Source organism: Gavia stellata, chromosome 26 (genome assembly GCF_030936135.1).
Source record: "Gavia stellata isolate bGavSte3 chromosome 26, bGavSte3.hap2, whole genome shotgun sequence".
Taxonomy (NCBI): Eukaryota; Metazoa; Chordata; class Aves; order Gaviiformes; family Gaviidae; genus Gavia; species Gavia stellata.
Window position 1 is genome coordinate 52,946 of NC_082619.1, and position 23,442 is coordinate 76,387.

A 23,442-nucleotide genomic window follows, 5' to 3' on the forward strand; every position below is an offset into this window, starting at 1 on the left:
AGCATCTCACCAGCTACCCAGAAATAACTTCTCTGTAGGTCTAGCAAACAATGAATCGAGAGAAGCCGTCGCAGGAAAGAAGCGGCATCGCTAAAGACAAAAATGCGGAACGAAAACATTTGTAAGCGTACGCTTTGCCATGCGCCCAGTTCTAGTCTAGAAACAGCGCGCGCCCGTGGCCCTCTTTTATCGGTTTGAAGAAGTTCTCATTACGCTCCCTGCCGCTGAACTGCTTTCTGACCAGCTCTCCACCCGAACAGTCTCCCCTTGCTCTCCCCCACTTCAGCCAATCTGCCTAAAAACCCATCCTCAACTACATAAGCAGCGCGAGAGCGCTCGCAGGGGCAGGAGTCAGACTTGCTTGCTCAAGTCTGCCCCCGCAGAGGTCCACATAAGAAATATTTTGCGGATGCCACAGAAGCTGGGAAGGCCGCTCTCCCAACCCACCGATCGGCCCCATCGCCCTCAGTCACTCGGCAGCGTGGCCGGTACGGGCGTTCGCAGAGCATGCTCCAATTACACGCGCGTGCATGTGCGCAATCCCTCCGCCCTCAAATACGCGGCCTCTGAGCGCCCTCTCCAAGTATTGGGACTCAGTCAGACATCCATCACGCTAAAGGCTACGGCAGCCCCAAAACACCAAGGTTTTGCAGTTCCCTCCATTTCTTCCCGTGCCCGTTTTCTCTCGCCTCGAGAGCATACCCCCCGCGGGCCGAAGCCGAGGGCTTTTTTGATAGCAAGGCTCTTAAAAAACCTTACCAGAATATGGGGGGAGGATGGAGCCAGACAGAAATATACTTAGAGCTAGAGAAATCTGTTTTCTTCAGAGAAGTTAAAATACACAGCATACGTAAGTTCTAGTAACTCTGTTCCGCCAAAATAGAAAAGATAAAAAACAAAACAAAACAAACCCAACCCAAAATGTATACTTTGGCTTCATTTACCAGTCACCTTTCTACTTGCGTAGCCAGCAGCGAAACGCAGCATTTGGAACGCAGGCCCTCATAAGCAGGTTGAACTCCTTCAGAAGCCTCCGTGCGTTCAAGCCTGCTGCTCTGCCCCTCCTCTTCCCCCGCATATTCGGTCGAGGACCGACTTCACAAGGTGCAAGTATTGAGCCTACCCTGAGACAGCAACCTGGCAACTGCAGATCGTTCGAGTCTAAATGCTAGATGGCGGCCCACGCCACGCACCGGGGTCGCTCTGCAGTCCCGAGCGTTACGAAATGCCACAGACCCTGCAACGGCACCGAGGCAAGGGCACGGGTATTGGGACAAAGTTAAGCAGGGAAAAACAGATTGCAAATAGCGTTTCTTCTGTCCTAAAGCCAGAAGCACAAGCAGGGATTAAGTACAAGAGAGATTTCTTTAAGCAGCACTTCTATGGGGGGGAAACTCCCCGGGAATCTGTCTTTATAGTTTCCGGAGGCCAAAGACCTACATGACCTTCCCCTTCCCTTTCCTGCCGAGAAGATTAGGATAGACGAATCGTTTCTCACGCCAATGATCACAGAATCGCTAAGGTTGGAAAAGACCTGTAAGATCATCAAGTCCAACCATCAAACCAACACCACCATGCCTATTAAACTGTGTCCCACAATGCCACGTCCACACGTTACTTAAACACCTCCAGCAATGGTGACTCCACCACCTCCCTGGGCAGCCTGTTCCAATGCTTCACCGCTCCCTCAGTAAACAAATTTTTCCTAATATCCAGCCTAAACCTCCCCTGGCGCAACTTGAGGCCGTTTCCTCTTGTCTTGTCGCTAGTCACTTGGGAGAAGAGACCAACACCTGCCTCTCTGCAACCCCCTTTCAGGCAACTGTAGAGAGCGAGGTCTCCCCTCAGCCTCCTCTTCTCCGGACTGAACAACCTCAGCTCCCTCAGCCGCTCCTCATCAGACTTGTGCTCCAGACCCCTCACCGACTTCGTCGCCCTTCTCTGGACACGCTCCAGCACCTCAATGTCCTTCTTGTAGCGAGGGGCCCAAAACTGAACACAGCATTCGAGGTGCAGCCTCACCGGTGCCGAGTACAGGGGCACGATCACCTCCCTACTCCTGCTGGACACGCTGTTTCTGATACAGGCCAGAATGCCGTTAGCCTTCTTGGCCACCTGGGCACACTGCTGGCTCATATTCAGCCAGCTGTCACTCACCACACCCAGGTCCTTTTCTGCAGGGGGGCTTTCCAGTGACTCGTCCCCAAGCCTGTAGCGTTGCGTGGGGTTGTTGTGGCCAAAGTACAGGACCCGGCACTTGCCCTTGTTGAACTTCATACAATCCTCCCCCACGAGGCAGATTCGTTACTGTTCTCGGCTTCAGGAAGCCAGGAGAGTCACCCGTGCTCACGTAGCCGGGACTAACAAAACCAGCCACCAGCTACTCGGGGGGATGAAAACAACTCTGCGTGCGACAAAGGAAGCAACGTACGGATACAAAGAGAAAGGATCGACACGTTCATTGGGAGCACATCAGAACTAAAACGCCCCCAGTGCATGCAGCTGAGCCACATCCCCCGTTCCTCTGAGCAACAGAGGCAGAGTCGTAGCAGGGACAGTGCAAGAGAGAATGCCAAACCGGAACCAAACCTCGAGGCTTTGGGAACAAGGGCGCGCGCGCAAAGGACAGTGCCGCATGCGACGCTGCACTGACCCGGCAAAGGAAGCCTACGTTAAACCGGTGGCCGGATAGCTAGAGGCGAGCCGCAGATCGCCAGCTTCCACCAGCGCTGCAGCACGAACCAATCGCTCGCATCAATGAAACCTATTTTCAGCGAGAAACAGCAAGCGCTCCGACACCCATAGTGCACGGAGCTGCCAACAAAGCCGTGGCACCGTGCGGATGAGGAAAGAAACAAAGGATAAAAGACAGAAAAGAGCTCAGGAATGACGGAAAGACTCCCGGACCAAAACAAACAGATGGAGAAGAGGTTCCCGGTCAGCCAGCTGGACCGGTCCAATTTCTCACGTGCGCCCAACCTCGTGAGGAATCGGTAGGAAAAACAGGAGAGAGAGTCCCTCCTGCTGGCAAGCACCGGCACTTTCAATCCAAGCCCCGGGCGACTCCGGCCTTCCCTACCTCCGGTCACTTTCAAGAGACGCCCCAAAATTCCCGCCCGTAAATCCTTGTGCGGCGGCACGCCAAACGCATTCCGGTCCTTGGAAATGGCACATGACAGCTGTATCGGTCGGCCAGGATTTGTCCTTCTCAAGAACATGGCACTTTTTTTTTTTTTTACACGCGCCTTCAAGAGAACAACTGCTTTTTCAGTTGGTCGCATCCTGCGTAAGGCGAGGCGACAGCCCCCGCCTCGGGAGGTACTGTAACAGGCGAGCAGAGCTAGCGAATCCAGTCGGCCTAGGCGATGGCTCTTCAGTGAGGTTTTTCCCTCCCCTTTGCCCCATCTCCTTAACTCTACAACCCACAGGAGGGCAGGAGCTTCCGTTCAAACCAGGCGCGATGACAGGGCGCGAGCGTTTTGCCAAAGAGCATCGTCACACCATCCTCTGGGGATACGTGCGTGCGACAGAAGACGGGAAAAACCATTTGTCTAGAAGGGCAGTCTCCTCCCACGCAAGGAGTCGATTTTCCCCCGGGCGCCTCTCCCTCCGCTAGTACCCGCTGTGGAAACGCACGCTGTTTGAACACGGCGGATCGGGTTTGCTAGAAGAAAAGAAATACCGGATTGCAATCAGAAAAGGCTCCTTCTACTGCAGGAAACCCTTTCGTCAGCAAAAACGTGTAAACTCTCGCCTCTTTCCGCCACATGGCTTCAGGCTCCGCGTCACACCACCCTTTCGCTAGCATCGTCACGTTCCTCGCCGTCCATCGACGGCGCGAGAGGCCGGGTGCCTCGCAGGTCCGGAAGACTGTCTGGTGCCCCGCCGGCAATGCCCCCAACCGCCCCCAAGGGAAAGGGTTCCACCCGTACGATGGCCGGTGCACATGCGCGGCGCGGTCCCTTCCCCATTCCGAGAATGGGGACGCGGAAGAAGGGCCGCGTCACAGGGCGGCAGCACTGACCGGACGTTCCTGCAAGGGCCCGGGCTTCTACAAAAACTCGCCCAGCGGTTAAGACTTCCTTCTTAGAGACTCCTTCCTTCATTGGCACAGCACAGCAAGCGGGCGTCCCTCAGGACTGTCCGAACCGGAGAACATTCCAACAGCAGAGCCGAGCAGAGAAGCGCAGCTCGTTCCCCTGACAGCTCACGGCCCAGGAACGCATCGCCCCGCACCGCACCTCAGTCAGTTTACGGCCCCTGCACCGAGCAGAGGCAATGAGAGCGTTTAGATGGCCAGCAACCGCATCATTCTCTCTCGCTAGAAGAGCTGAGTGAGGCTGGGTCCCGTGCTTCTCGGCAACGTCGCCAACCCAGCAGCGTCTCGATCTTAAACTCAGAGGGTTGCCGCTTGAGAGGCGCCCCTCCCGTTTTCCAGGCTGCACCCGGCGATGCCAGACAGCTACACGGGCAGAGTCGCTTCCGCAGCTCCCGGGGGGATTAGCACGCGACCTGGATTTTCGGGGAGAGCACGGTGGGGTACTACGGTCGGAGAAGGCTAAGCCAAGGCAGACAAGCAGGCAAAGCCCCGGGTTTGCCACCTCCGCTCCCCAAATGGCGTAAAGCACCGGGGTGTCTTCCCTCAGCCAAGGTTGGAAGGAACTGGACTGCAGGTCACAGATACCGCGGAGCGGGAAGACAAGAGACTAGAAAAGGATCTCTGTACGATCTTTCCGACGGGCTTCTCCCTCCTTCAGTTCTCACCTGCCGTCGTGCTGTCGCTAGCTTTGGGTTTGGATTTAGACTTGAAGGAGAAGCGCTTGATGAGGCGGCGGGAGAAGCTGCCGGCTTTCTTCCTGGCACCGGAGTCGGCGGCAACGTTGGACAAGTCATCGTGTGACTGGCTCAGGCCCGCTTCCTTCTGCTTGCTCCTTCTCCGGAAGATGAGCTTGGTACCGCTCCGAAGAAAACTAACTGCAGAGACAGAAAGGAAACCTCAATAGTATCCTGCCCTGGCGAGTCTCGGGGGCAATCACGCACCCAGACGCTCTCGGAAGTTCCCGGCAGAAGCGCGTGGCAGGTCAGCGAATCCCAGCTCCCGACCGCCGAGGCAAAGTCTTACGTTCAGGACAGACCGCGACGCCAACAAGCCGCTCCACCAAGCACGCCGTCACGTGTGCCCTCTGCGTAAACTTCTTTTTACGCAAGGACGCCCTCCCTCCAGTGGAAGCGTGTGGAATTGTAATAGAAAGCTAAGACTCATAACGAATGGAAAATGAGCGAGAACATCTGCATGTGCAGACACTGGGAGGAACGCCCAATGGAGAAAAGGCCTCTCGGACTAGCCCGTCTCAAGGGTGCCCAGATTAGCCGGTCATCAAGCCCCCGGAACAACTGCCCGCGGTTTCATGAGATGCCCAGACCTGGAGACAAATAACGGCAATGGCGCCGGAGGATGCGGACGGGTGGGACAGGATGGAGACGCCGATCGCCATCAGCCCCAAACAGGCACAAAAAGGCACGTCCAAAACCTGCCCACCATACAAAGCTACAAAAGTATTTCCTACAGAGGGGGCTCGCTCTCCGTTTTCTTCCTTCGCTTCCCTGCCCGCCAGGTCTCTCAAGAATCTGGGACACATATCTTTCTACTCTCTGACGTGCCAACGAGGGGCCACCGGGGTTCAAACCGTACCTGGCCGTACCAGGGCACGACCCCCCGCAACTCATCCCGCTCTCTTATTCTGAGCGATCGAGATTTTGGCTTGCGCTCATTTACGTAAGTTTGTAGGCGACCAAAACCATCGTGGCTACGAGCAGATAAATCCAAGGCGCGCCATCCGCCTAACCGACGCAAGCCCGCAAAGTCCAGAACAGCAGCTCGGTCAGGGCAGGCCCGCTCCATCGTTTAAAAGCAGAGAGTTTGTGCGGACATCCTATGGTATGACAGGTCAGAGGCGCTAGCTACTTTGACGCTAACGGAGAAAGTGGGACGGCATCGACGCCCGTACAATCCGCGTCGTTGGGTGGCCTCCGTTTCGTGCCAGAGGCAGCCGAATTCAGAGGAGGAATTGTTATTTACGGACGCGCGCCTGACCTGCGGACCCAGAGGCCGGGGAGCGAAAACGGGTTCTCGGGAACACGCAAGCTGCGCAGGGTTCCCACCTAAGAGAGCACAGACACTGAAAAGGCCGCGGGAGTCTGACACCTGCAAACAGAGGAGTTTGGAACCGCTCCAGCAGGAAGTGTGGGAGAGAGAGGCGGTCTCTTTCGGGCTCCGCCGAAAGCCGGCTGCAGCCCCCGCGCTCGGGCAGGGAACTCAGACAACGCTTTGTCCTCAAGCGCAACGGGCTAGCATTAGCGACCGTCTAACGGTTCGTCCTTACCTTTGTGATCTTTCAAGCTCCTGGTCTCGAGGGCTCCCGTGGAGCCGGTTTCAGACTCAACATCTTCCACCGACGGTCTCTCGGAGATGTCTGATCGCGTCGTCTCATCCAGCTCCTGACTGGCCCTTTGTCCCGACGGCGACGCTTCCGGCGGTCGCGACGATTCCGTGAAATCGTGCGTCTGGTCAGCTGCACCCTCTGCTGCAGAATCCCCATACGCTGTGGCCTCCAGGGATGCAGCATAACCCAGAGAAAGTGCCGTTTCGTCTTGAGCGATAGGTACCTGGAAGGGGGTTAGAAGGTCAGACAGACAGGAAGACAGGGTCCAAAGGATCGCATTCATCTCCCTTCTTCCGTCCACACCTACGTACAGAAGCTCCAGTTCCGACTGTTAGCGCTAGACAGCACAGATGCGCAATCATCGCTCTTTTGCCGAAACGTACCGGAATATAGCGGATTCCAAAGCATTCCGCAGCACCTCCCATGCTCCCGTAGGCAAGTCCAAGGAGAACTCCTTAGATTGTCCACGAGGTTCCCAACCACCTACTGCAGCAGCCTCCCTTTCTGCAGCTGCCCTTTGTGAACTCCCACCGGCAACTGCCCTGCAGACCAGCGAGGTACCTTTGACACTCATTGGGAAGCAGCGACAAGCTGTAAGGAAGCAGCGAGAGGGTTCTGCCGAGCAAGTCGTCTGTGCCGGAACCTTCCCACACTGGTCCCTACAGGACAGGGTGGTTTCACGCACGCATCCCTAGAAACAACCTCCCAGAGAGGAAAAGAAGCCCCCTAACTACCAGAGACCTTGGAAACTCCCGAGATGATCAGCGTGCTACGTTTTGTCGGGGTCTTCTTGGCGGGCTTGTTATTCGTCTCGGTTAGCTGCCTGATCGCCGTCTCGGCCACCGGATCCAAGCCGTTGGGCACCCGGCTATCTCCTGAGCACAAGAAAGATACTGACGCTTGAAGCGGCGACCTTCAGTGCGGGCAAGAGGTCGCTTGCTGACCGCGATGCTTGCGATAGGCAACTACGCACGCACAAAGGCAGAGAACAGAATTCGTTACGGACTTGCCCGAGTAAATCATGGGAAGGAAGCTCCGTATAAGCTCTCAGCTCTTTTAGGCACCCAAAAAGATTGATTTCCCACCAGGCATATCATTGAAATACCCTTCCCACCCGACAAAGACTTCCAAAGACTCCCAAACATTCGGGCAGCCTCGGCCAGAAACCGTCAAAACAGCCGCAGTGCTCCGTCCTGGAGACAATCGGAGCCCCCAGGGTGAGCAAAGCTCTTTGGGTCCGGATAGCCTGGAATGGTCTTCTCAAGCAAGGAAACACCCAGAGTCACAGACTGGATAGCCAAAGCAGCGTTTCTTTTACCTGCCCCCACCCGCCACCACCCCTCCGCCCCCCACCGGCGCTCAGGCACTCGGCCGCTCTCTTCCACGTCAAACGCAGACAAGTTCAGCGACCCACGTTCAGACCGCCACTCTCCAAGAAAGGCTAAGTAACTCAGTCGCTCTGGTAAGAGCCTCGGATTTTCAAGCACTTACGGCTACCGCCGGGCAAGGGGCCATGAGGGCAGCCACTCTCCAAAAGCACCGTTGTCTTCTTTTCAGTCACTTCCACCTTGGAAGGCGACCTCGATGGCGAATCTTCACGGCAAAAGAGAGGCAGAGACAAAGAGACACCGGTAAGCGGAGACGAAGCGTAGGCAACTTCGCTACCGTATCGCGGCCCCCTACGCGCACCCCCAAAAAGCCTCAAGCGCACGTGGAGAGCCTGCAGAGGCTGGCTCCGTGAGGCTTTGCAGCAAAGCACTAAGAAGCCTATTGGAAAAAGACACGCAAAGCAGCCCCACCGCGAGACCCCGCCTGTTCACGCCATTTCCCAGCTGCGCCTCACGGAATATCCAGCACCACATTCATCAGGACATCAGACCGCAAGCAGCCACAACCGCGAGTAAGCAAGGTCAACACGCTTTCGGCTCCGCATTCAGTACGTACAGTGGAACTTTTTTAGCGGTAAAGAAAATAGAGGACGAGCGCCAAAACGCTTAGCCCGACATCACACCGAGGTTACGCGACAGCATACGCGTTAGAGTCGGGACCTCCCGCCACCAAAGGGTGTCAGAGAGGTTCGTCCCTCTCTCACCTCCCCCCAGAGGCGGCATCGCATCATTTCCCTCCCCCCGAGGCTACACTTGAGTCTCCAGTCGGCCTCAAGACACCAGCCGGCCACGAGACGCTAAGGGAATGGCGACAGTGCCGACGTTCCGACCCGGAAGCCAAAAGCGCTGCACGAGGCGCGAGTCTGCAACAACCACAACGTACGACGGCTAAACGGCTTTGCTACCACCCGCGTGAGCGGCCTCGGGAATATCACGGCCGAGTCTGCGCCCCCATAACGGCCACCCGTACAAGAGGCCTGGCGCAGGGGCATCCTCACCCAGCTTGCAGTCTGCCTTGGGCCGGGACTGAATTGTGGTGACAGTAGTCACGATGGTGCCGTCAGGCATGATGGTCCGGTCCATCTCCACCTTCTTAGTGGGGGTGACGCTCGTTCGCAGAGATGCGGCGTGCTGAGCATTCAAAGACGCAGGAGACTCCTGGAATAGCAGCTGCAAAACGCAAAGCGCAGCTCAGAGGAGCTCTCCTCCTCCCAGACACAAAGGCAGGCGTACGGGTGACAAAAGCTACCACTCTGGGCATCGAGGAGCTGTCTCCGCTACAATGTCGGTTGAACGGAGGGAGGCTCAGGGACCGAGGACCGGGCAACACCCCTCCCCAGCCTAAGGGTCCGCCAGTTCCCTGCGACAAGCCCAGGCCTAATCACGCTTGTCTCCGGCTAGAGGCTCGCGTCGTGAAAGCTTCCGGAGCACGAGTTTGCGCTGAGCTTACGGAGTCACGAGCTCACCTCCAATACAACGGTAGCTTCAGCCGCCAGCGACCGCCCAGCTCCCGGGGCCAGCGAGTAGACCTGTCTCCCAGATGGCCGTCTGCCCAAAGAATCAAGCAAAAGCGTGGCATGTGCCAGCAGCACGTCTGTGAGAAGGAACAGGAAAAACAAAACGCACCGCATGGCCTCAGCGCCTCAGATGGCTCCCAGGCAACCCCCGCTTTTGAGAAGCGGCCCCGTGGGCCAACAAAGCAGATCCCCATGACTCCAGCAGCTCCCAGGTTCAAGGTGGGGAGGGGGCGGGCAGCGCTCCTCCACTCCTCTTTACCAATCCAGAAATCGACTCCCTTAAAGAGGTGGCCGTTGCGCGGCCTCCATCAAACGCAGGCGCCGCGGTTAGTCCCTGACCGAGCGCAAATGGACGGAGCGTTAAGAGCCTTCTGCAACATTCTTCCAATACACAGGGGCACATCCCCGCATCCCTCCCCCCGCTTCGGAGCGGAGACGGGTGGGCCACGGGAACCTCCCGGGTACCAATAAGGTCAAGAGTGAGAGCGTTTCAGTATGAAGAACGGACTCCAGAGTTACTTCACGCAGTCAGAGGCTCACATAAAATCAGGCAGGAAAAAGCCTTTGCAGAGCTCATCGCACATCGTACCAACACGGAACTACCAAAGGCTCAAAGTGCAGGAAGGCGCGCCTTGGGCATTTTTGTCTCCCTGTCTTACAGCTGGCCGTACTCACTTCCCCCGCCATCACTGTTCCCCAGCACCTGCAGCTTCAGCTCTTTACTTCTAGGTCCCAACTCCCTGTTGAAACAGAAAAAGACGGGACAGTATTAAACAATCTTTGCAAAACGGCCGCGGAGCAAACAACCCCATCCCTATCTTCCCTCCCTCAAATCTCGCACGCCTCGTCGCCTTTTCCAAAGCACCAGTACGCGTGCGCTACTTTGGAGGACACGACAAAGGGCAGCGAACTACACAGAAGAGGAGAGCTCCGGTTCGTGTCCCCTGCAGGGCTGCGTAGGCCGCCGGGGGAAGTCAAGGGGGCGATTTGTCCGGAAGCCCGAGATCTACGCTCCAGGCCTTCTACACCTGCTGCTCCTGCACGCCGCTTCTGCCCATCCGGTTAAAAAGGCAGAGCATCCAGGGGAGCGGGAAATACGTACGCAAGCTGGGGCCAATCGCCGGAATCGGTAGGCCGGCACGGAGGCAGCACAAACGCACGCCGCCCTGTGGCGCAGACTTCACCTCTGCGCCGTCCGCATCAGTTACCGCGGCATGGTAACGAACGACACCCAGGGACCGTGCCGGTCTGCCTCCACCGTGCCAGCCGGAAGCAAGGCAGACACTTACAGAAAGAGCTCCTCATTCCACTCCATCTCTGCTGCAGCATCGGCACCGCCAGCTGTCACCGGCCTCGTCCGCTTCTGCTGCGGGGGGCTGTCCAGCTCTGCCACGCAGCGTACCTCCCTGACTCCTGCAACAGAAGGACGGAGCGCACGCGTGCGCTCGTCACACGAGGCGGCAGCTCGGCAGGCGCATGCCCCTCTTTTCCATTCAAACCCACGCAAAACAGTCACTCGCTCCGACCTCGCCACCCGCATGCTCGCCTCCCGCAGATCGGCAATGTTTTCACGCTTACCTCCCTTCCCCTGGCTGCCCAAGTTCAGCACTCGAAGATTCCTGAGCAACAGCTTCGAACCCAGAGGGGCTGCTGCCGCTCCCGATGGGGACTCTGGAGTCAACTTATCGCCAGGTACCTGAGGAATGACGAGAGCGAGACCGACGCCTTTATCGTTCGCCCGCCAGCAGACAGTGGCGAGACGCGTGACGTTCGTCCTTGCATCTACAAAGTAGCTCCTCGCATCTACAAAGTAGCTCCTCGCACCGACATAGGGGAATACCCACAGAGCCATCAAGAGATGCTGCAGGTTCCCCAAGCTATCGAGCTCCGGTGGGCCCCCGTGTTATTTCAGATGGGAAATTTAAGGCAAATGGGAAAACAGACATACGAGATCAAGCTCGCTGGCTGCCAGACGGACAACCAAAGACAACAAACCATAGACCAACTCCCTGCCCGTAAAGGCCGCCCTGGCCCGAGCCTCGGCTTTCGGAGCAACGGAGAGACTGCCAAAACAGAGACGCGTCTCGGGCGGTCCAGCTCCGCCTCAATGCAACTGGCGCTCAGCATTCAGGGAACAAGGTACAAACAGAGCTGCCCTTCAAAGCGGTTTCCAATTATCCCTAGTCCCCGTGCCACGGTACCCCAACTCCTATGACAGCGCAGGCCAGGATGTGGCTGTCGCCCAGAAGCGAGTCTCAGCCCTCGGATTCCTGCCCGAGCCTCAGCCCTCAGAAGCGCCCGGGGGCATGGCGATCGAGGCACAAGGACGACACGAGAAGAGCGCCTTACCGCACCGGCTCCAGCGGCGCAGGCCTTCAGATTCACCATCATGGCTGGCTGCGTGCTGACAATGGTATCCTCGATCAGATCCTTTACGGTGGACAGATCCGCTCTCCCTCCATTCTTCTCTCCGCAAATCAAGAGGAAACGCAGTAAAGTCATAACATTTTCTCCTTATACAGCTCCAATTCTAAGACGCTACACGGTCTTTCTCCCGGTGATAACCTCCCAGGTACTCTTCCCATATCCTGCGCTCGCTCGCCCCGGCGCTTAAAGCTTCCGTGTAACAACTGCAGGCAAATTTAAGTTGTCTAAAAGAGACAAACTAAGCCTCTACGTCTGTAGTCTACCCGTCACAAATTTTGACAAGACAGCTTTTGCAGTCTGCCACGTCCTCGCCACCTCGTGAGACGGTACTACTGCGCTTTCGCGAGAACAGCCGAATTCCTACATCTGCTCAGGATAAAGCAACAAGTGTGTCGGTAAAACAAACAAATCAGCCAACCTATCTGGATCGCAGAAGCGCGAGCACGCCCACGTACAGCTTGTTAATCCTCCAATACCCACGGGTTCCACACCCTAACCTCTCAAAAAAACCCCAACCCAAACATACAAAACAAACAAACAAACAAACAACCAAAACACCCCACGAACCAATCCAGCTCCTTTTGCAGCTCTGTATCTGACAATGGCAGGAGGACCTACATAGACAGAAAGCCTTTTTCGCTACGCGGACTCCCATTCAGCTGTGACGCCAAACTTGGACGACAGACATCGGTACCGCTGCGTCCCTCTCGAGGACGCGCTGCTTTGACAGAGCTGAGCTAGCATCGATTCCAGGGCGAAAGAATCCCCTCCCTCGCCCTAAAGGGCCACGACAGCGAGTTGCCAACCTCTCCCCTCTGCAGGAGCCTTCCTCCCGACCCAGCGCCTCCCACCCTTCCCCCGCTCAACTCCAGCCTCCCACTGTCTGCCACTCACCTCACGAAGTTGAAGTCTCGGAAGAACCGAAAGGTTCAAGTCTGGTCTGTCCTTGAACATCCATGACACCAGGAGACCTTCGTTCTGTATCTCCTCCAAATGGATCTCCACCTGGCCCAGAACAAATACCCATAGTCAGCAACAGTTTCTGTTTCCATCAGGTGCTTTTTTTGCCCTGCTTCCCATTCAGCGACCGAAAGGCCCTCGCGCCAGCGCGACAATAAGAGACGGCACGTAAGAAAGCAAGCGGTCCCAGGCCTACGGGAAGAAGCAGCTGCGGAAGCCTCATCGCTCCACAGTGAGATGCAGCTCCTCGTCGCCTTTGGATGCCCAGGCACCATCGGAGGGAAAAACAATAGGTTATTTCTTTGGCTGAAGAAAAAGCCTGCAGGACAATCCAAAAGACCGAGTTGGGCACTGACACGGGATATTTACCGAGCCACATCAATTAACCATTGCCAAACCTAAGCACGGCTATTCGTAACTTAGCAATGCGTCTCTAGGAGATCAACCTCAGATTGAAAACTCATCCAGACCAACAGTCCGCAACAACAAACCAGACCACACGCCATCCCGTAGTTCAGTTGAAAAGTTGCAAACCTGTACACCTGAAAGGCATCATGATTGCAACAGACAGAAACAGAACCACACAGGAAGAACTCCCAACCAGCACCTCTAGTAAAAACAAGGGAATGAAATTTAACATAGTTCTATAGTAACCGACAGACTCACATTTATTTACCACGAACACAGAAGGTCATCAGTTGAAAGCGACAGATCCGGGACATACCGGCAAGAGGCGCGTGAAAGAGGCAAGGCACATTTGGGAATACGGTACTTAAAGCATTCCAACCAACAGGCATACGGTAACCTGACTGGCGTTTCACAATACAGCAGCGAGACCTCAGTTAGAATACCGCACGCAATTCTCCACAAGAACAATTGACCTGAAATTTCAACAGGCACAGACAAGGAGACCCAGAAAATGCCAGCGAGTCGAGGAGCAATTTGATGAGACGTGACAAAGGCCAACCGGCTCCCAGAGGCTACGCAAAGATGAAAAGCGACCGCAGTTGCTGCCCACGACCAGATAGGCAGCAGGCGTGCTAAACGCCAAGGAGAGAGAGAGGAGCCGTTTATGCAACCGCGGAACGGAGGCGCAAAACCAAACCAGGATGATCCGATAAACGTAGGCTGAAAATTTTAATAAAGCTTCCGAGAGCAAAGGGGCTCTAGAACAACCTTCCGACCGCAAGACCTGCTATAGCACGGGATCGGCTTCTGCCGCCACAGAGTTACCTCCAATTTTGCCAGGTCTCCCTGTAGCGCAAACGAGCGCACGGTCTCCAAGCGAGATACCGTCTCCAGCTTCAAGCCCTTCTTGGAGACGGGAACAAAATCGCATTACAGAGAAGTGAATCCAGCCAGAAAGCGACCACGGAGTTACCGCCCATTGCAATTTCACAGAGCTTCTGCTCCGGAAGAAGCATCTCCAATATTCAACACACGGAGAAAAAAAAAAATCTGTATCGCACCGTCGTGAATGTATCAAGTGAAGCGCTGACAGGCAAACCGCTCCTCGCCGTGGATTTCTTTTTCACACCAACAACCGGGCCACCACCATAAATAATTGTACGTACGCGCGAGACGCGTCTTTCCCTATCCATCACACCGCGAGGGGAATTGAACTCCGTGGACCTTTCGCTTCTTAAACACCCGCTTAAAAACATGGTACAGAACGCTGCCATGCCTCAAATCTCTCCGGATTTTGTTACAGCTACATCACGTAGCCAAGATCTGTGGAACAAGACCCAGAAAAAGGGACTCGGCACGGAGATCGGGAACATACGACACCCCGCCAAACGTCAGTAACAGCATGCCGCTTCTTCCAGCATGACGAGGCCTTTATTTACACTGAATCGGGTCCTCCTTCCTTGATCGGTGTGGGGCAGGGCGAAAGAACAAAATCAGTGACTAATTTTTTTATAACTGTTACCTGAGCCTGCAGCACAGCCAAAGTGACGTGATAGGTGTCCACAGAAACAGCAGCTGGGGACTGCTGAGTGACAGAGACTGGAAATTTCACAGCTTCAGCTGAGAGATGGCAGTACAGCACCTAGAAAGAGAAAAGGAAGGAGATGAGTTTACATCCTTGACGAGAGGCAGCCGCGCGATGGCAAAACCTCTAAAAGCGACAGGCAAGGTTGACCCATGGTGGCAAGAAAGAAACATCAGGCTTACTCCCAGATCCAGTTCCGCACTGCACACCTGCCATTTCAGACTCTGTACGTGAGGCAGTAAAGACGTATCGGTGACAGGAGCTCTCTTGTCCTCTCCACCGTAGGACCCCGATATTTGAGTTCGGCATCTGTACGCCCCGGCGCCGCCAACACATCTTGCCCCCCGGGCTCTCCCAGAGCTCACCGATGCACAGCCCCAGAGCCGCAATCTCACGAGCCCGTCGGCAGGACTCCGAACTCAAACACAGACCTCGCCCGAAATCTCCCCGGTTTCGCCATCGCGCAGGCCTCGTCAATCTCTGTAGAACACGCCGCCAGTCGACGGAGAAACCCCACGCCATACAATTTGGAACAGCAAAGCCTTACCATGCTGCGGTCCGACCGTCCCTCGCACGTCACGTGACTTATATTTGCGGCCGGTGGTAACTGAGGACCCTCTTCAAATGTGATCTGCACTGAACTCTACAAAAAGAGAACTCTGTTAGCTCCCAGCGGTGAAGGTATCCCAGACCGTTTCAAAGAGGGCAAACGATTCCGACGTGGGACTCCAGAGACACTCCGGTCCGTTTCCGCGAATCCGGCCAGCGCACAGAACCATCGCACGCTGCAATTCTACCCTCCTCGGCTTGCCCAGGCAGAGAAAGGAAGCGAGGTCTCCAGACAAGGCTTAGACTCAGAAATGCTACGTTAATTTCGGACGGGCAAGCCCAAACGAGAACAGAAAATTGTTCCAGATGGCAGCCAACCGTAAGCGAAGCGCGTTAACCCTCCTTCGTGGCAGAAGCTTTGCTGTTTCTTCTCTCTCCCCTGTGCTAATCCTGCCCCAAGTAAAAAAAAAAAAAAAAAAAAAACACAAACCCACAACCCAACCCAAGCAACAAACTGAATAAACCCAATCAACAATAACAAAATCCACTCTCGGCACATGGTACGTTGGCTCTTGTGCTCGACCTGTTCCCTTTTTCCACCCTCTCCTGGTTTATTAGATCACAATTTCCACTGTGGAAGCATCCCTCTTCTTCGTTTGAGGATCTCCCCATACCACAGGACCAGTTCTCTACAGAGAACCCTTCTCAAGATATACAAGACCAAGATAAAGAGTCGAGAGTGTCTCTGCATGAAACCTATCCCTCAAAGATTCCCTCTGCTCACAAGGCACAAAGAAGAGAGAGTGAGCAGGCAATCTGAGTGCGAGGACACAACAGTTTGCCGAGTCACTCGTGTTTTAGGGGCAGGGCGACCGAGAGGGAGGATAAAGGTGCGGGAAACAGCACTCTTTTTCTCAAGCGAATGAGACCGTGCGCCGCCACCTCCGTGCAACGGAACGACCCAGGTGTCAGGCGGAAGCTGGGGTGGAAGGGGCTCTTGGACACTAATCCGACCGGCATACATACTACAACCTGAAGAGCCGCCTGCCCGTCAAAAACCATTCCCGACGCAGGCCCTCCTCTCAACGCAGACACGGTTCTCCCGGTGATCAAACTGCAAAACTGAAAGACTCAATGGAGAAACGACGTCGAATCACCCCCTGCTGCTTCATACTAGTAACGCCTGCCATTTCTTCTTCTCGCGAGCCTCCTCCACCAGAGCCATGCGTTCACCCAGCCGGGTCAGTCCAGAATATCGGATCAGCCCTTTCTCTCCGTGACCAGAACCTCTGCCCAACGAGTACATAAGCATCAGCAGCAATTTGTCACCCTCTTCTTCCCAACACATCACGGTCTCACCGAACCGGGAGGCACCAGCCAACTTCAAAAGATCTCGTCGCTCAGCCCACTCGGAATGAACCGCACACGCGAGGTAGCGTTCACCTCGAGGCAGGGACAAAACGCTGAGGAAAAATAAAACGAGGAGGGGAGCACGCGCTTGAGAGGCCACTCAATGCCTTTCAAGTCTTTGCCCCATTTTAAGGCAAGCAACTTGAAATCCAAACAGGAAATACGAAACACCAGCTGCTAACATTTAAAGATCTATGGAAAAAAAGCAACACCTTGTGACTGAAGCTGTTCTCTCAAGTGCCAGGGATGAGAATGAGACACGGCCGGCAGGCGGACCAACCCTCATCTGCCCACCGTCGGCTCCCTCAGATCACACTCCTAGCGGAACCCACCCGAATTCAGACGCTGGCGTGCCCTGACCGCGAATGCGCTCCCATAAAGCTCCTACCACACGCGTCGCATTCTCACGTTCGCCGCAATTCAGAAACACGAGGAAACGTGGGCAAATCTAGAATTGCCGTCGGTTCTAAACCGAGGTCTACTTGAAAACTACAATGCCCCACAAAAAAGGAGATGCATCTTCTCCTCCAAGATCTCGGCAGACGGCAGGACTATCCTTTACGCGATTTCATTACAAAAAAAAAAAAAAAAAAACCACCAAAAAAAACCTAACACACCCAGCCCAGAACAAGTCTCCCGTTCCGTGGTCTTCGAATGGTGCACAAAGACTACACGGGGAAGACTACAGTCAACCTGAGGCCGACTTCACCTAATCGCACTGAACTTTTTTTAAAAGGCCGGAAGAGTGTTGCCTTAAAAAAAATTTTTCTATCACGGTTAGCGCTTTCGTATTATTAAGTCCCCACTCCCTTCTCATTCGGCAGGCCCCTAGATCACTTGAAAACCTAATTCCTCAGGGCATGCGACAAAAAGTTACTCAGCCTTGCAACACATTAGCGAAGTTGCAAGGACCGAGACCCAAACGGTCTCGCCACTTCTTCTGCTGGTACAGTCTCCTGACGCTACAGGCCGTAACATGAAAGTTCTCATATAAGTCAGCAAAGAGCTCCTCAGCAGAACGCATCTCACAAAAACTCGGTACCGAAGCGCTAGCTAAAAGACAAAACGCTAATTTTCAGTTGTTTTATCACCTGACAAAGAGACACCTCAAAAACAACTGCATTTTATAAAGGATAGTTGCGAGCCTAGGCCAAACATTGCAACACGGTAACTTTCTATACAGACCTCAAAGTTTAGCCGTGACCGAAATCATTACGCAGACAGTCATCTCGAACAACAGTGACCTATCTCTGTGGCTTTGCGAGCGTCACTCAGATTCAGGGCCCACACTAAGTCTTCCACCTCCGTCCCCGATTGAAGTCCGTGCCATTTCTTCTTCGCATCCGAAAGAATTTCCACGTCTTAAGTCCAAGGCTCGAGGAGGAAACGCTAGCAAAAAGATCACCTAGCAAAAAGATCACCGTCACCTCTTTCTCGGTTAGACACGATCAGTCACTTTATCCCATTTTATGAGGACCGGGAGGGCCGAACGCTGGAATTCTGCGGCTTAAAAGGAGGGCATATGCAGGAATGGGATGCCTGAGGGGCGGGAGAAGAAAAGGGTCCGAGATGGAGTGGTTTTCCCAGTTAAAGAGATGTAAGCAGCTCCAGGTAACTCCCAATCTTATCTGGAATCCCACATAAGACGACACAGCCCCCCAGGATAACCACCGAGCCCGCTTCAGAGAACAGCTTCTATACACAGCAACTCCCTGCGGCAATGCCGCTTTCTGAGTAGACATGCTCCAGACGAGGAGTGACTGCAGTACAAACCAAAGCGTGGCCCTCCGGGTGGGGCCTTACAGGAGTTCTAAATTCTGGAGCTTCCAAATTCAGGTTGTTTTTGTGAGACTCCAAGGAATTCAGCACATTTTGCTGTTCAGAGCGCAGCGTATCAGATACGGGCGACTGACGACACTCGACCACCGTGACCGCGGCATTCCGACAAGAGGGGCACGGAAGGAGAGAGCGCATTTCCACGGGGGGGAGGGAGCTGCTTCGCAAACATTCTCGCCTCTGTTCGGCCCCTTGCCGAGTCCTCCCTCCAAAGAGGGAAGGCCTCTACCCGACCGTGCTCCGTCCCAAAGAGCGGACCTCAACTTTCCTGTCAGGTCTTGAAAAGAAAAGAAACAGTTGCCTTGGTGCTCGGGGCAGCAGGTCCCCTCAATACAATACGCGTCGTCTCAGAACGAACTTACTTTCAGTCACAAAAGAAAGAGCTGGCTTTGAGGGTTCAACGCCAGCGGGATCTGCAGGGCTTCGGCTTCTGTACAACAAATCGGCCAAGCATATCCTGACACTCAGAAGTTTTCCCCAGCAAAAAGGACCGCTTCTTTCAGGATGTGGATCTCGGGTTCAACGCTGCATCTGGCTATTGGCACGACCAGGGGAAGGCGGCGAGGAGGAGGGAGGGAGAAAGGAACGGAGGCAGATGGAAGGAAGAACTTTAGCAGCCGACACGTTAAACACCAGATCAACTTTCTCACATCTTACCTGGTGTAACTATCAAGGGCATAATCTTACAGTACATAATCTAGTCTCGTTTAGTTCCAGGCAAGAGATTCGGTTCCAACAGCCTGCAGCGGGTAGTCCCACAGCCACCTTATACAGCACCACCCTCTCATTCTTCTTGTACCTCATCCTGTAAGATCAAGACCCCGTTAGTACTCGCTAGGCTACTACTCGTAATCAAGTCCTACCTTCTCTCAGAGGAGTCAGGCCTGCACTCCCGACTCCTCCTGCTCTCGGTATACTTAAGGGACTGTTTTCTAACTCTTTTAGAGTACAACGAAGGTTTCTGAACTCGTTCCAAGCAACCCGTACAAGAAACTGGACACAAACACAGCAACAGGGCAGGTCGATTCCCGCCCCCCCTTCCCCCCCCAAAAAAATTCTTACCCTATTTTGGAACAGGCATCTTACCATTTTCTCAGTCATTGACAGCTAAGCGCAAGCTATTGACAACATCATAGAAGGAAATGAAAAGACAAAGAATCACCAGAGAAGGAACGGCTGAGAATTCTTAAAATCAGGCGCAGCTTACGGTTTGATGGCTAACTCGCTCTTTATCCCTGCGCCTGGCAGATCAACCGCGCCTTTGTAGAAAGACCTATTTTTCCACAAACCTCTTGGGAACAGAGCACTCGATGTCTCGAAAACCCGTCAGAGGATAAGCTCATCCTAAAACCGACGAACCAACTTTGAATACTCTGTCCTTTGACACCATCAGAACTTGGATGGGGATACAAACACCCGTTCCCATTTTCTAATGCTAGCCAGCTAGCTCTAAGGTGGGAAGGAGGGACCGGGTGCCGCTACATTTCTGTTAAAAAGGACAGTTTCGCTTATCGCAGGTAGCGACAAAGGAGAAACTACGCCAACCTTTCCAAGTCAATCTAACGCTTGGTGAATCAATCTAACAAGGCAAAGAAGGAGGTGAGAAGTCATGCCACGCATGGAGCAGAGCAAACTTCAGGTGGGGAAGCTAAGGACTGGACGCAACGGAAGAAAGAAAAAAATTTTCTTTCTTCAAAAGGAAAACAATAAAAACTAGCTGGGGAGCATCGCTGAGGCAGGTCCAATGAACCAAATCTGTCCAAAACAGCGGCAATAAGTGACACCCAGCTTCAACGAGCAGGGTCTCTAGCACGCCTCAAAATAGGAAGACACAACATCCGTAAAGCAAGTGTTGAGAAAGGTAATGTTCGGAACAAGTCAATTCCCAGATCCATCCGTAACAGGCAGGTAAATTCATCAGCCGGGTAACAGGGCTAAACAATCCTACGCAGACAGCCCTTCCACATTCGTACCTGCGCTATACTCGTAGGGGCCGATTCTACGTATTTCTTACGAGAACAAAACTTGCCTCGAGACATGCTGCTCTTCCAAGCAGTAATGCTCAACCACCTCGCCTCCTAGAAGTGACAGACAATAAAGTCTCTCAGAAAACTCACCGTTCCCACACAGCTGGGTTACCGGGATCAGGTAGTACCAGCTATGGCCTTCTTTACAAAATCTCTTAACGATCTCTGCTCTAAATACACGTTACCCGGTCTTAAGTGACTTCATACGTCCTTTCAAAAGGAGCGGTGGGCACTATTTCTAAATATTATCTGCCTTGCGACACTCGACACCAGCAAAACAAAACCATTCCCAATCTGAGGCTCGAAAAGGAACACAAAGGCTGCTCCTTACTCACAAATATCCTATTCCGGTCATTTTGCACTTCCTAACGCCAGGACGCAACTATCATCTGAAAATAATCACAGCCCTTGCTCTGCACTTTGAAGGAGATCATGCGATTGACTCCTTTCAAAAAGGGTTCTGCTCTGCTATAATTAAGGACTACGGAAATTCAAGAACACCGCGCTTGACCTACACCATTCAGATCTGTTCCGCCTCGTACAGTTACTTTCAAGTATAGCTGCTTAAACAAGCTTTATTAAACCTTCTGCTCTCAAGACACCAGACAAGGCTATCTACTTTAAGCAGGAAAACAAAAGGCCAAAACCAAAATGGCCCATACTTGCCAATGAGGTTAAGGCCTCCTTCAGTCAAATTGCAGAGGACGCTCAGTCGGGTTCCGCAGCCTTTGTTCCAATGGCTGTATCGCAGGGGTGCAACCTACGCACCCTGTAAGCGAAAAGGACTTCCCCCAAAAAAGACAGGTACCACGCAGGCGACACATAACAAAAACAAGCATTTCTTCCTAAGTCGCTTTCCTCAGAGATCCAGTTTCTTCTCATCCCAGCAAGTTATTATCAAGGGATTACACTGAGGTGAGTGAAAACACAGAGAAACAAAGAGCTACAGAAGGTATGCCAGAAAGACTGCTGTGCAAACCTTCCCAAAGGAGCCAAAGTCACGACGGCACCTACGGGGTCAGACTTTACGAAGCCCGTTACGTTGATACAACTAACAACGGCCGGGGACAGGGGGAGTAATAATTTCTCATTCCTCCCCACCTTGACCCATCGCCTGATTTTTTCGAGTGGACGTGCTGCACCCAGAGATCCGCTTTTCCATCCTGCCTCTAGTCCGGCGTTTAATTCGCTTTGTCAAGAGGGGAGAGACTTTTCCAATCTCGTCAGCAAACTCAAACACGAGTTCACATAGCGTTCTTCAAGACTTCTTTAACTTCCTTTTCTTCAAACACATTACTTTCACGCTAACCTTTTTTAGCTCTTGATTTTCCCACACAGCTTAGCAGAAAGACTCCCCCTTCCCAGTCACACGACAGAAAAAAAAAAGGAAACTACGACAGTCTTTGGACCGTAGCTTCCGTGGGTAAAAGCCCCTGCCTTGCAGGCAACACAGGGGCTGCTGCGCAATTATTTCCATATGGAATCAGCGAGGCATATTCTCCCTTGTGAACTTCAAAACTACAGATGGATACAACGGTAACGCTGGCAGATTAAAGGGAACAAACACCAGAAAATTCGGAAGAGCTTGCTGTGGAAACCTCAAAGTGTCTCCATCGGCCGGTTTCGTCAGACCTGCCTCAGACTCAGGCCCCAAACCGCGCTGAACAAAGCGCGCCGCCCAACACCTATCTCTCCGTGCTTTCACAACGCGACACGCTCACCTTTAGTTACGCTCCCGTCCCACCAACTCCCCGTGCGGCTGCCGGCTCCCGTCGGCCAACACCGCGCAGCCCCGGACAGCGAGGAAGGCTTCCCCGCAGCCCGAGAACAAAGGGCAGACAGCCGCACCCACCGAGAAGCCGCCACCGTCCCCCCCGCCCCCGACAAGAGCTCCCCCGACCTCACCCCGCCGCCCGTTCGGGCCCCGCCGTACCCCGTGCCGGCGGGCCTGGCTGTTGAGGGCTCGCACCCAGGCCCGCTGCCACTGCTCCCGCAGGGACCGGAGGGCGAGCAGCGCGGCGAGCAGCGCCCGGGCCCCGGCCGCCTCCTCCGCCCCGCGCCGCCGCGGCGCCCGCAGGGCCGCGGACCGCCAGTACTGAAGCAGCCAGGCCGCGACGGTGAGCAGCGAGGCGGCGAAGAGCAGCACCAGAGCGGCCCAGCCGGGATCCGGCCCCATGGCGCCGCGCGCAGCGACTCACGGCGAGCCGGCAGGCATGGCGGGCGGGCCGCCGCCCGGCCCCGCCGCTGCGGCGCCGGCCCCGCCGCTGCCACCTCCCGCTGGGGGGGGGGAGGAAGGGGAGGGGAAGGCCACGCCGCCGTCCTCCTCCCGGCCCCGCAGCCCACGTGGGCCCGTGGCCCGGCGCCCGCCGAGCGCTGCCGCAGCCCGGCCCCAGCAGCGCTCCGAGCCCACGCCCGGCGCCGACCTCCCCCCGCCAGCCGGCCGCCTTCTTCCGGGCTGCGCGGAGCGGAACGCGCGCCCCCCCGCGGCCCGGCGGGACGGCCCGAAGGGGGCGGGGGTCTAGGCCGCCGCTCGACCCCCACCGCGCAGCGTACCGTCCGGTTCTCCACGTCGGCGGCGGCCCCCCCACGCCAGGTCCGCACGTCGCTGACGGCTGTCCGCCCGTCCAGGCAACGGCGTAACTGCCGCCTCGAGGCTTCTCTTCCGGCGGTCTGAAAGAGCAGCACAGCCGCGGGCTGGAAGCCGAGCTCCCTGTGGCCTTCCGAACTGCGGTCAAAAGCGCTTTTTTCGTGAAAAGCGGTCGAAAGCTCCTTTCCACCGGCAGTAACCGCCCTGCTCACGCCAGGCATGCAGCGCACAGCACGGCGGTGGAACCCCTCCCTTTGCCTGCTGCCAGCTTGGGCCACCCTCGCTGCGTAGCACGAGTTTTGACC

The 23,442-nt window shown here is 55.0% G+C and overlaps 1 protein-coding gene across 1 annotated transcript; it reads right to left on the bottom strand.

The window, feature by feature from the left end:
- Window positions 1–4,726: 4,726 nt before the first annotated feature.
- On the bottom strand, window positions 4,727–22,726 carry C2CD2L (C2CD2 like). The gene is made up of 14 exons (XM_059829677.1): window positions 22,484–22,726; window positions 15,276–15,371; window positions 14,666–14,785; window positions 12,670–12,780; window positions 11,698–11,814; window positions 10,927–11,044; window positions 10,638–10,761; window positions 10,024–10,088; window positions 9,298–9,425; window positions 8,830–9,001; window positions 7,935–8,036; window positions 7,185–7,318; window positions 6,384–6,666; window positions 4,727–4,974 (listed from the first exon to the last, which is right to left on the bottom strand). Exons 1-14 carry the CDS (start codon window positions 22,724–22,726, stop codon window positions 4,754–4,756), a joined length of 2,034 nt encoding a protein of 677 aa, XP_059685660.1. The 3' UTR covers window positions 4,727–4,753.
- Window positions 22,727–23,442: the final 716 nt, after the last annotated feature.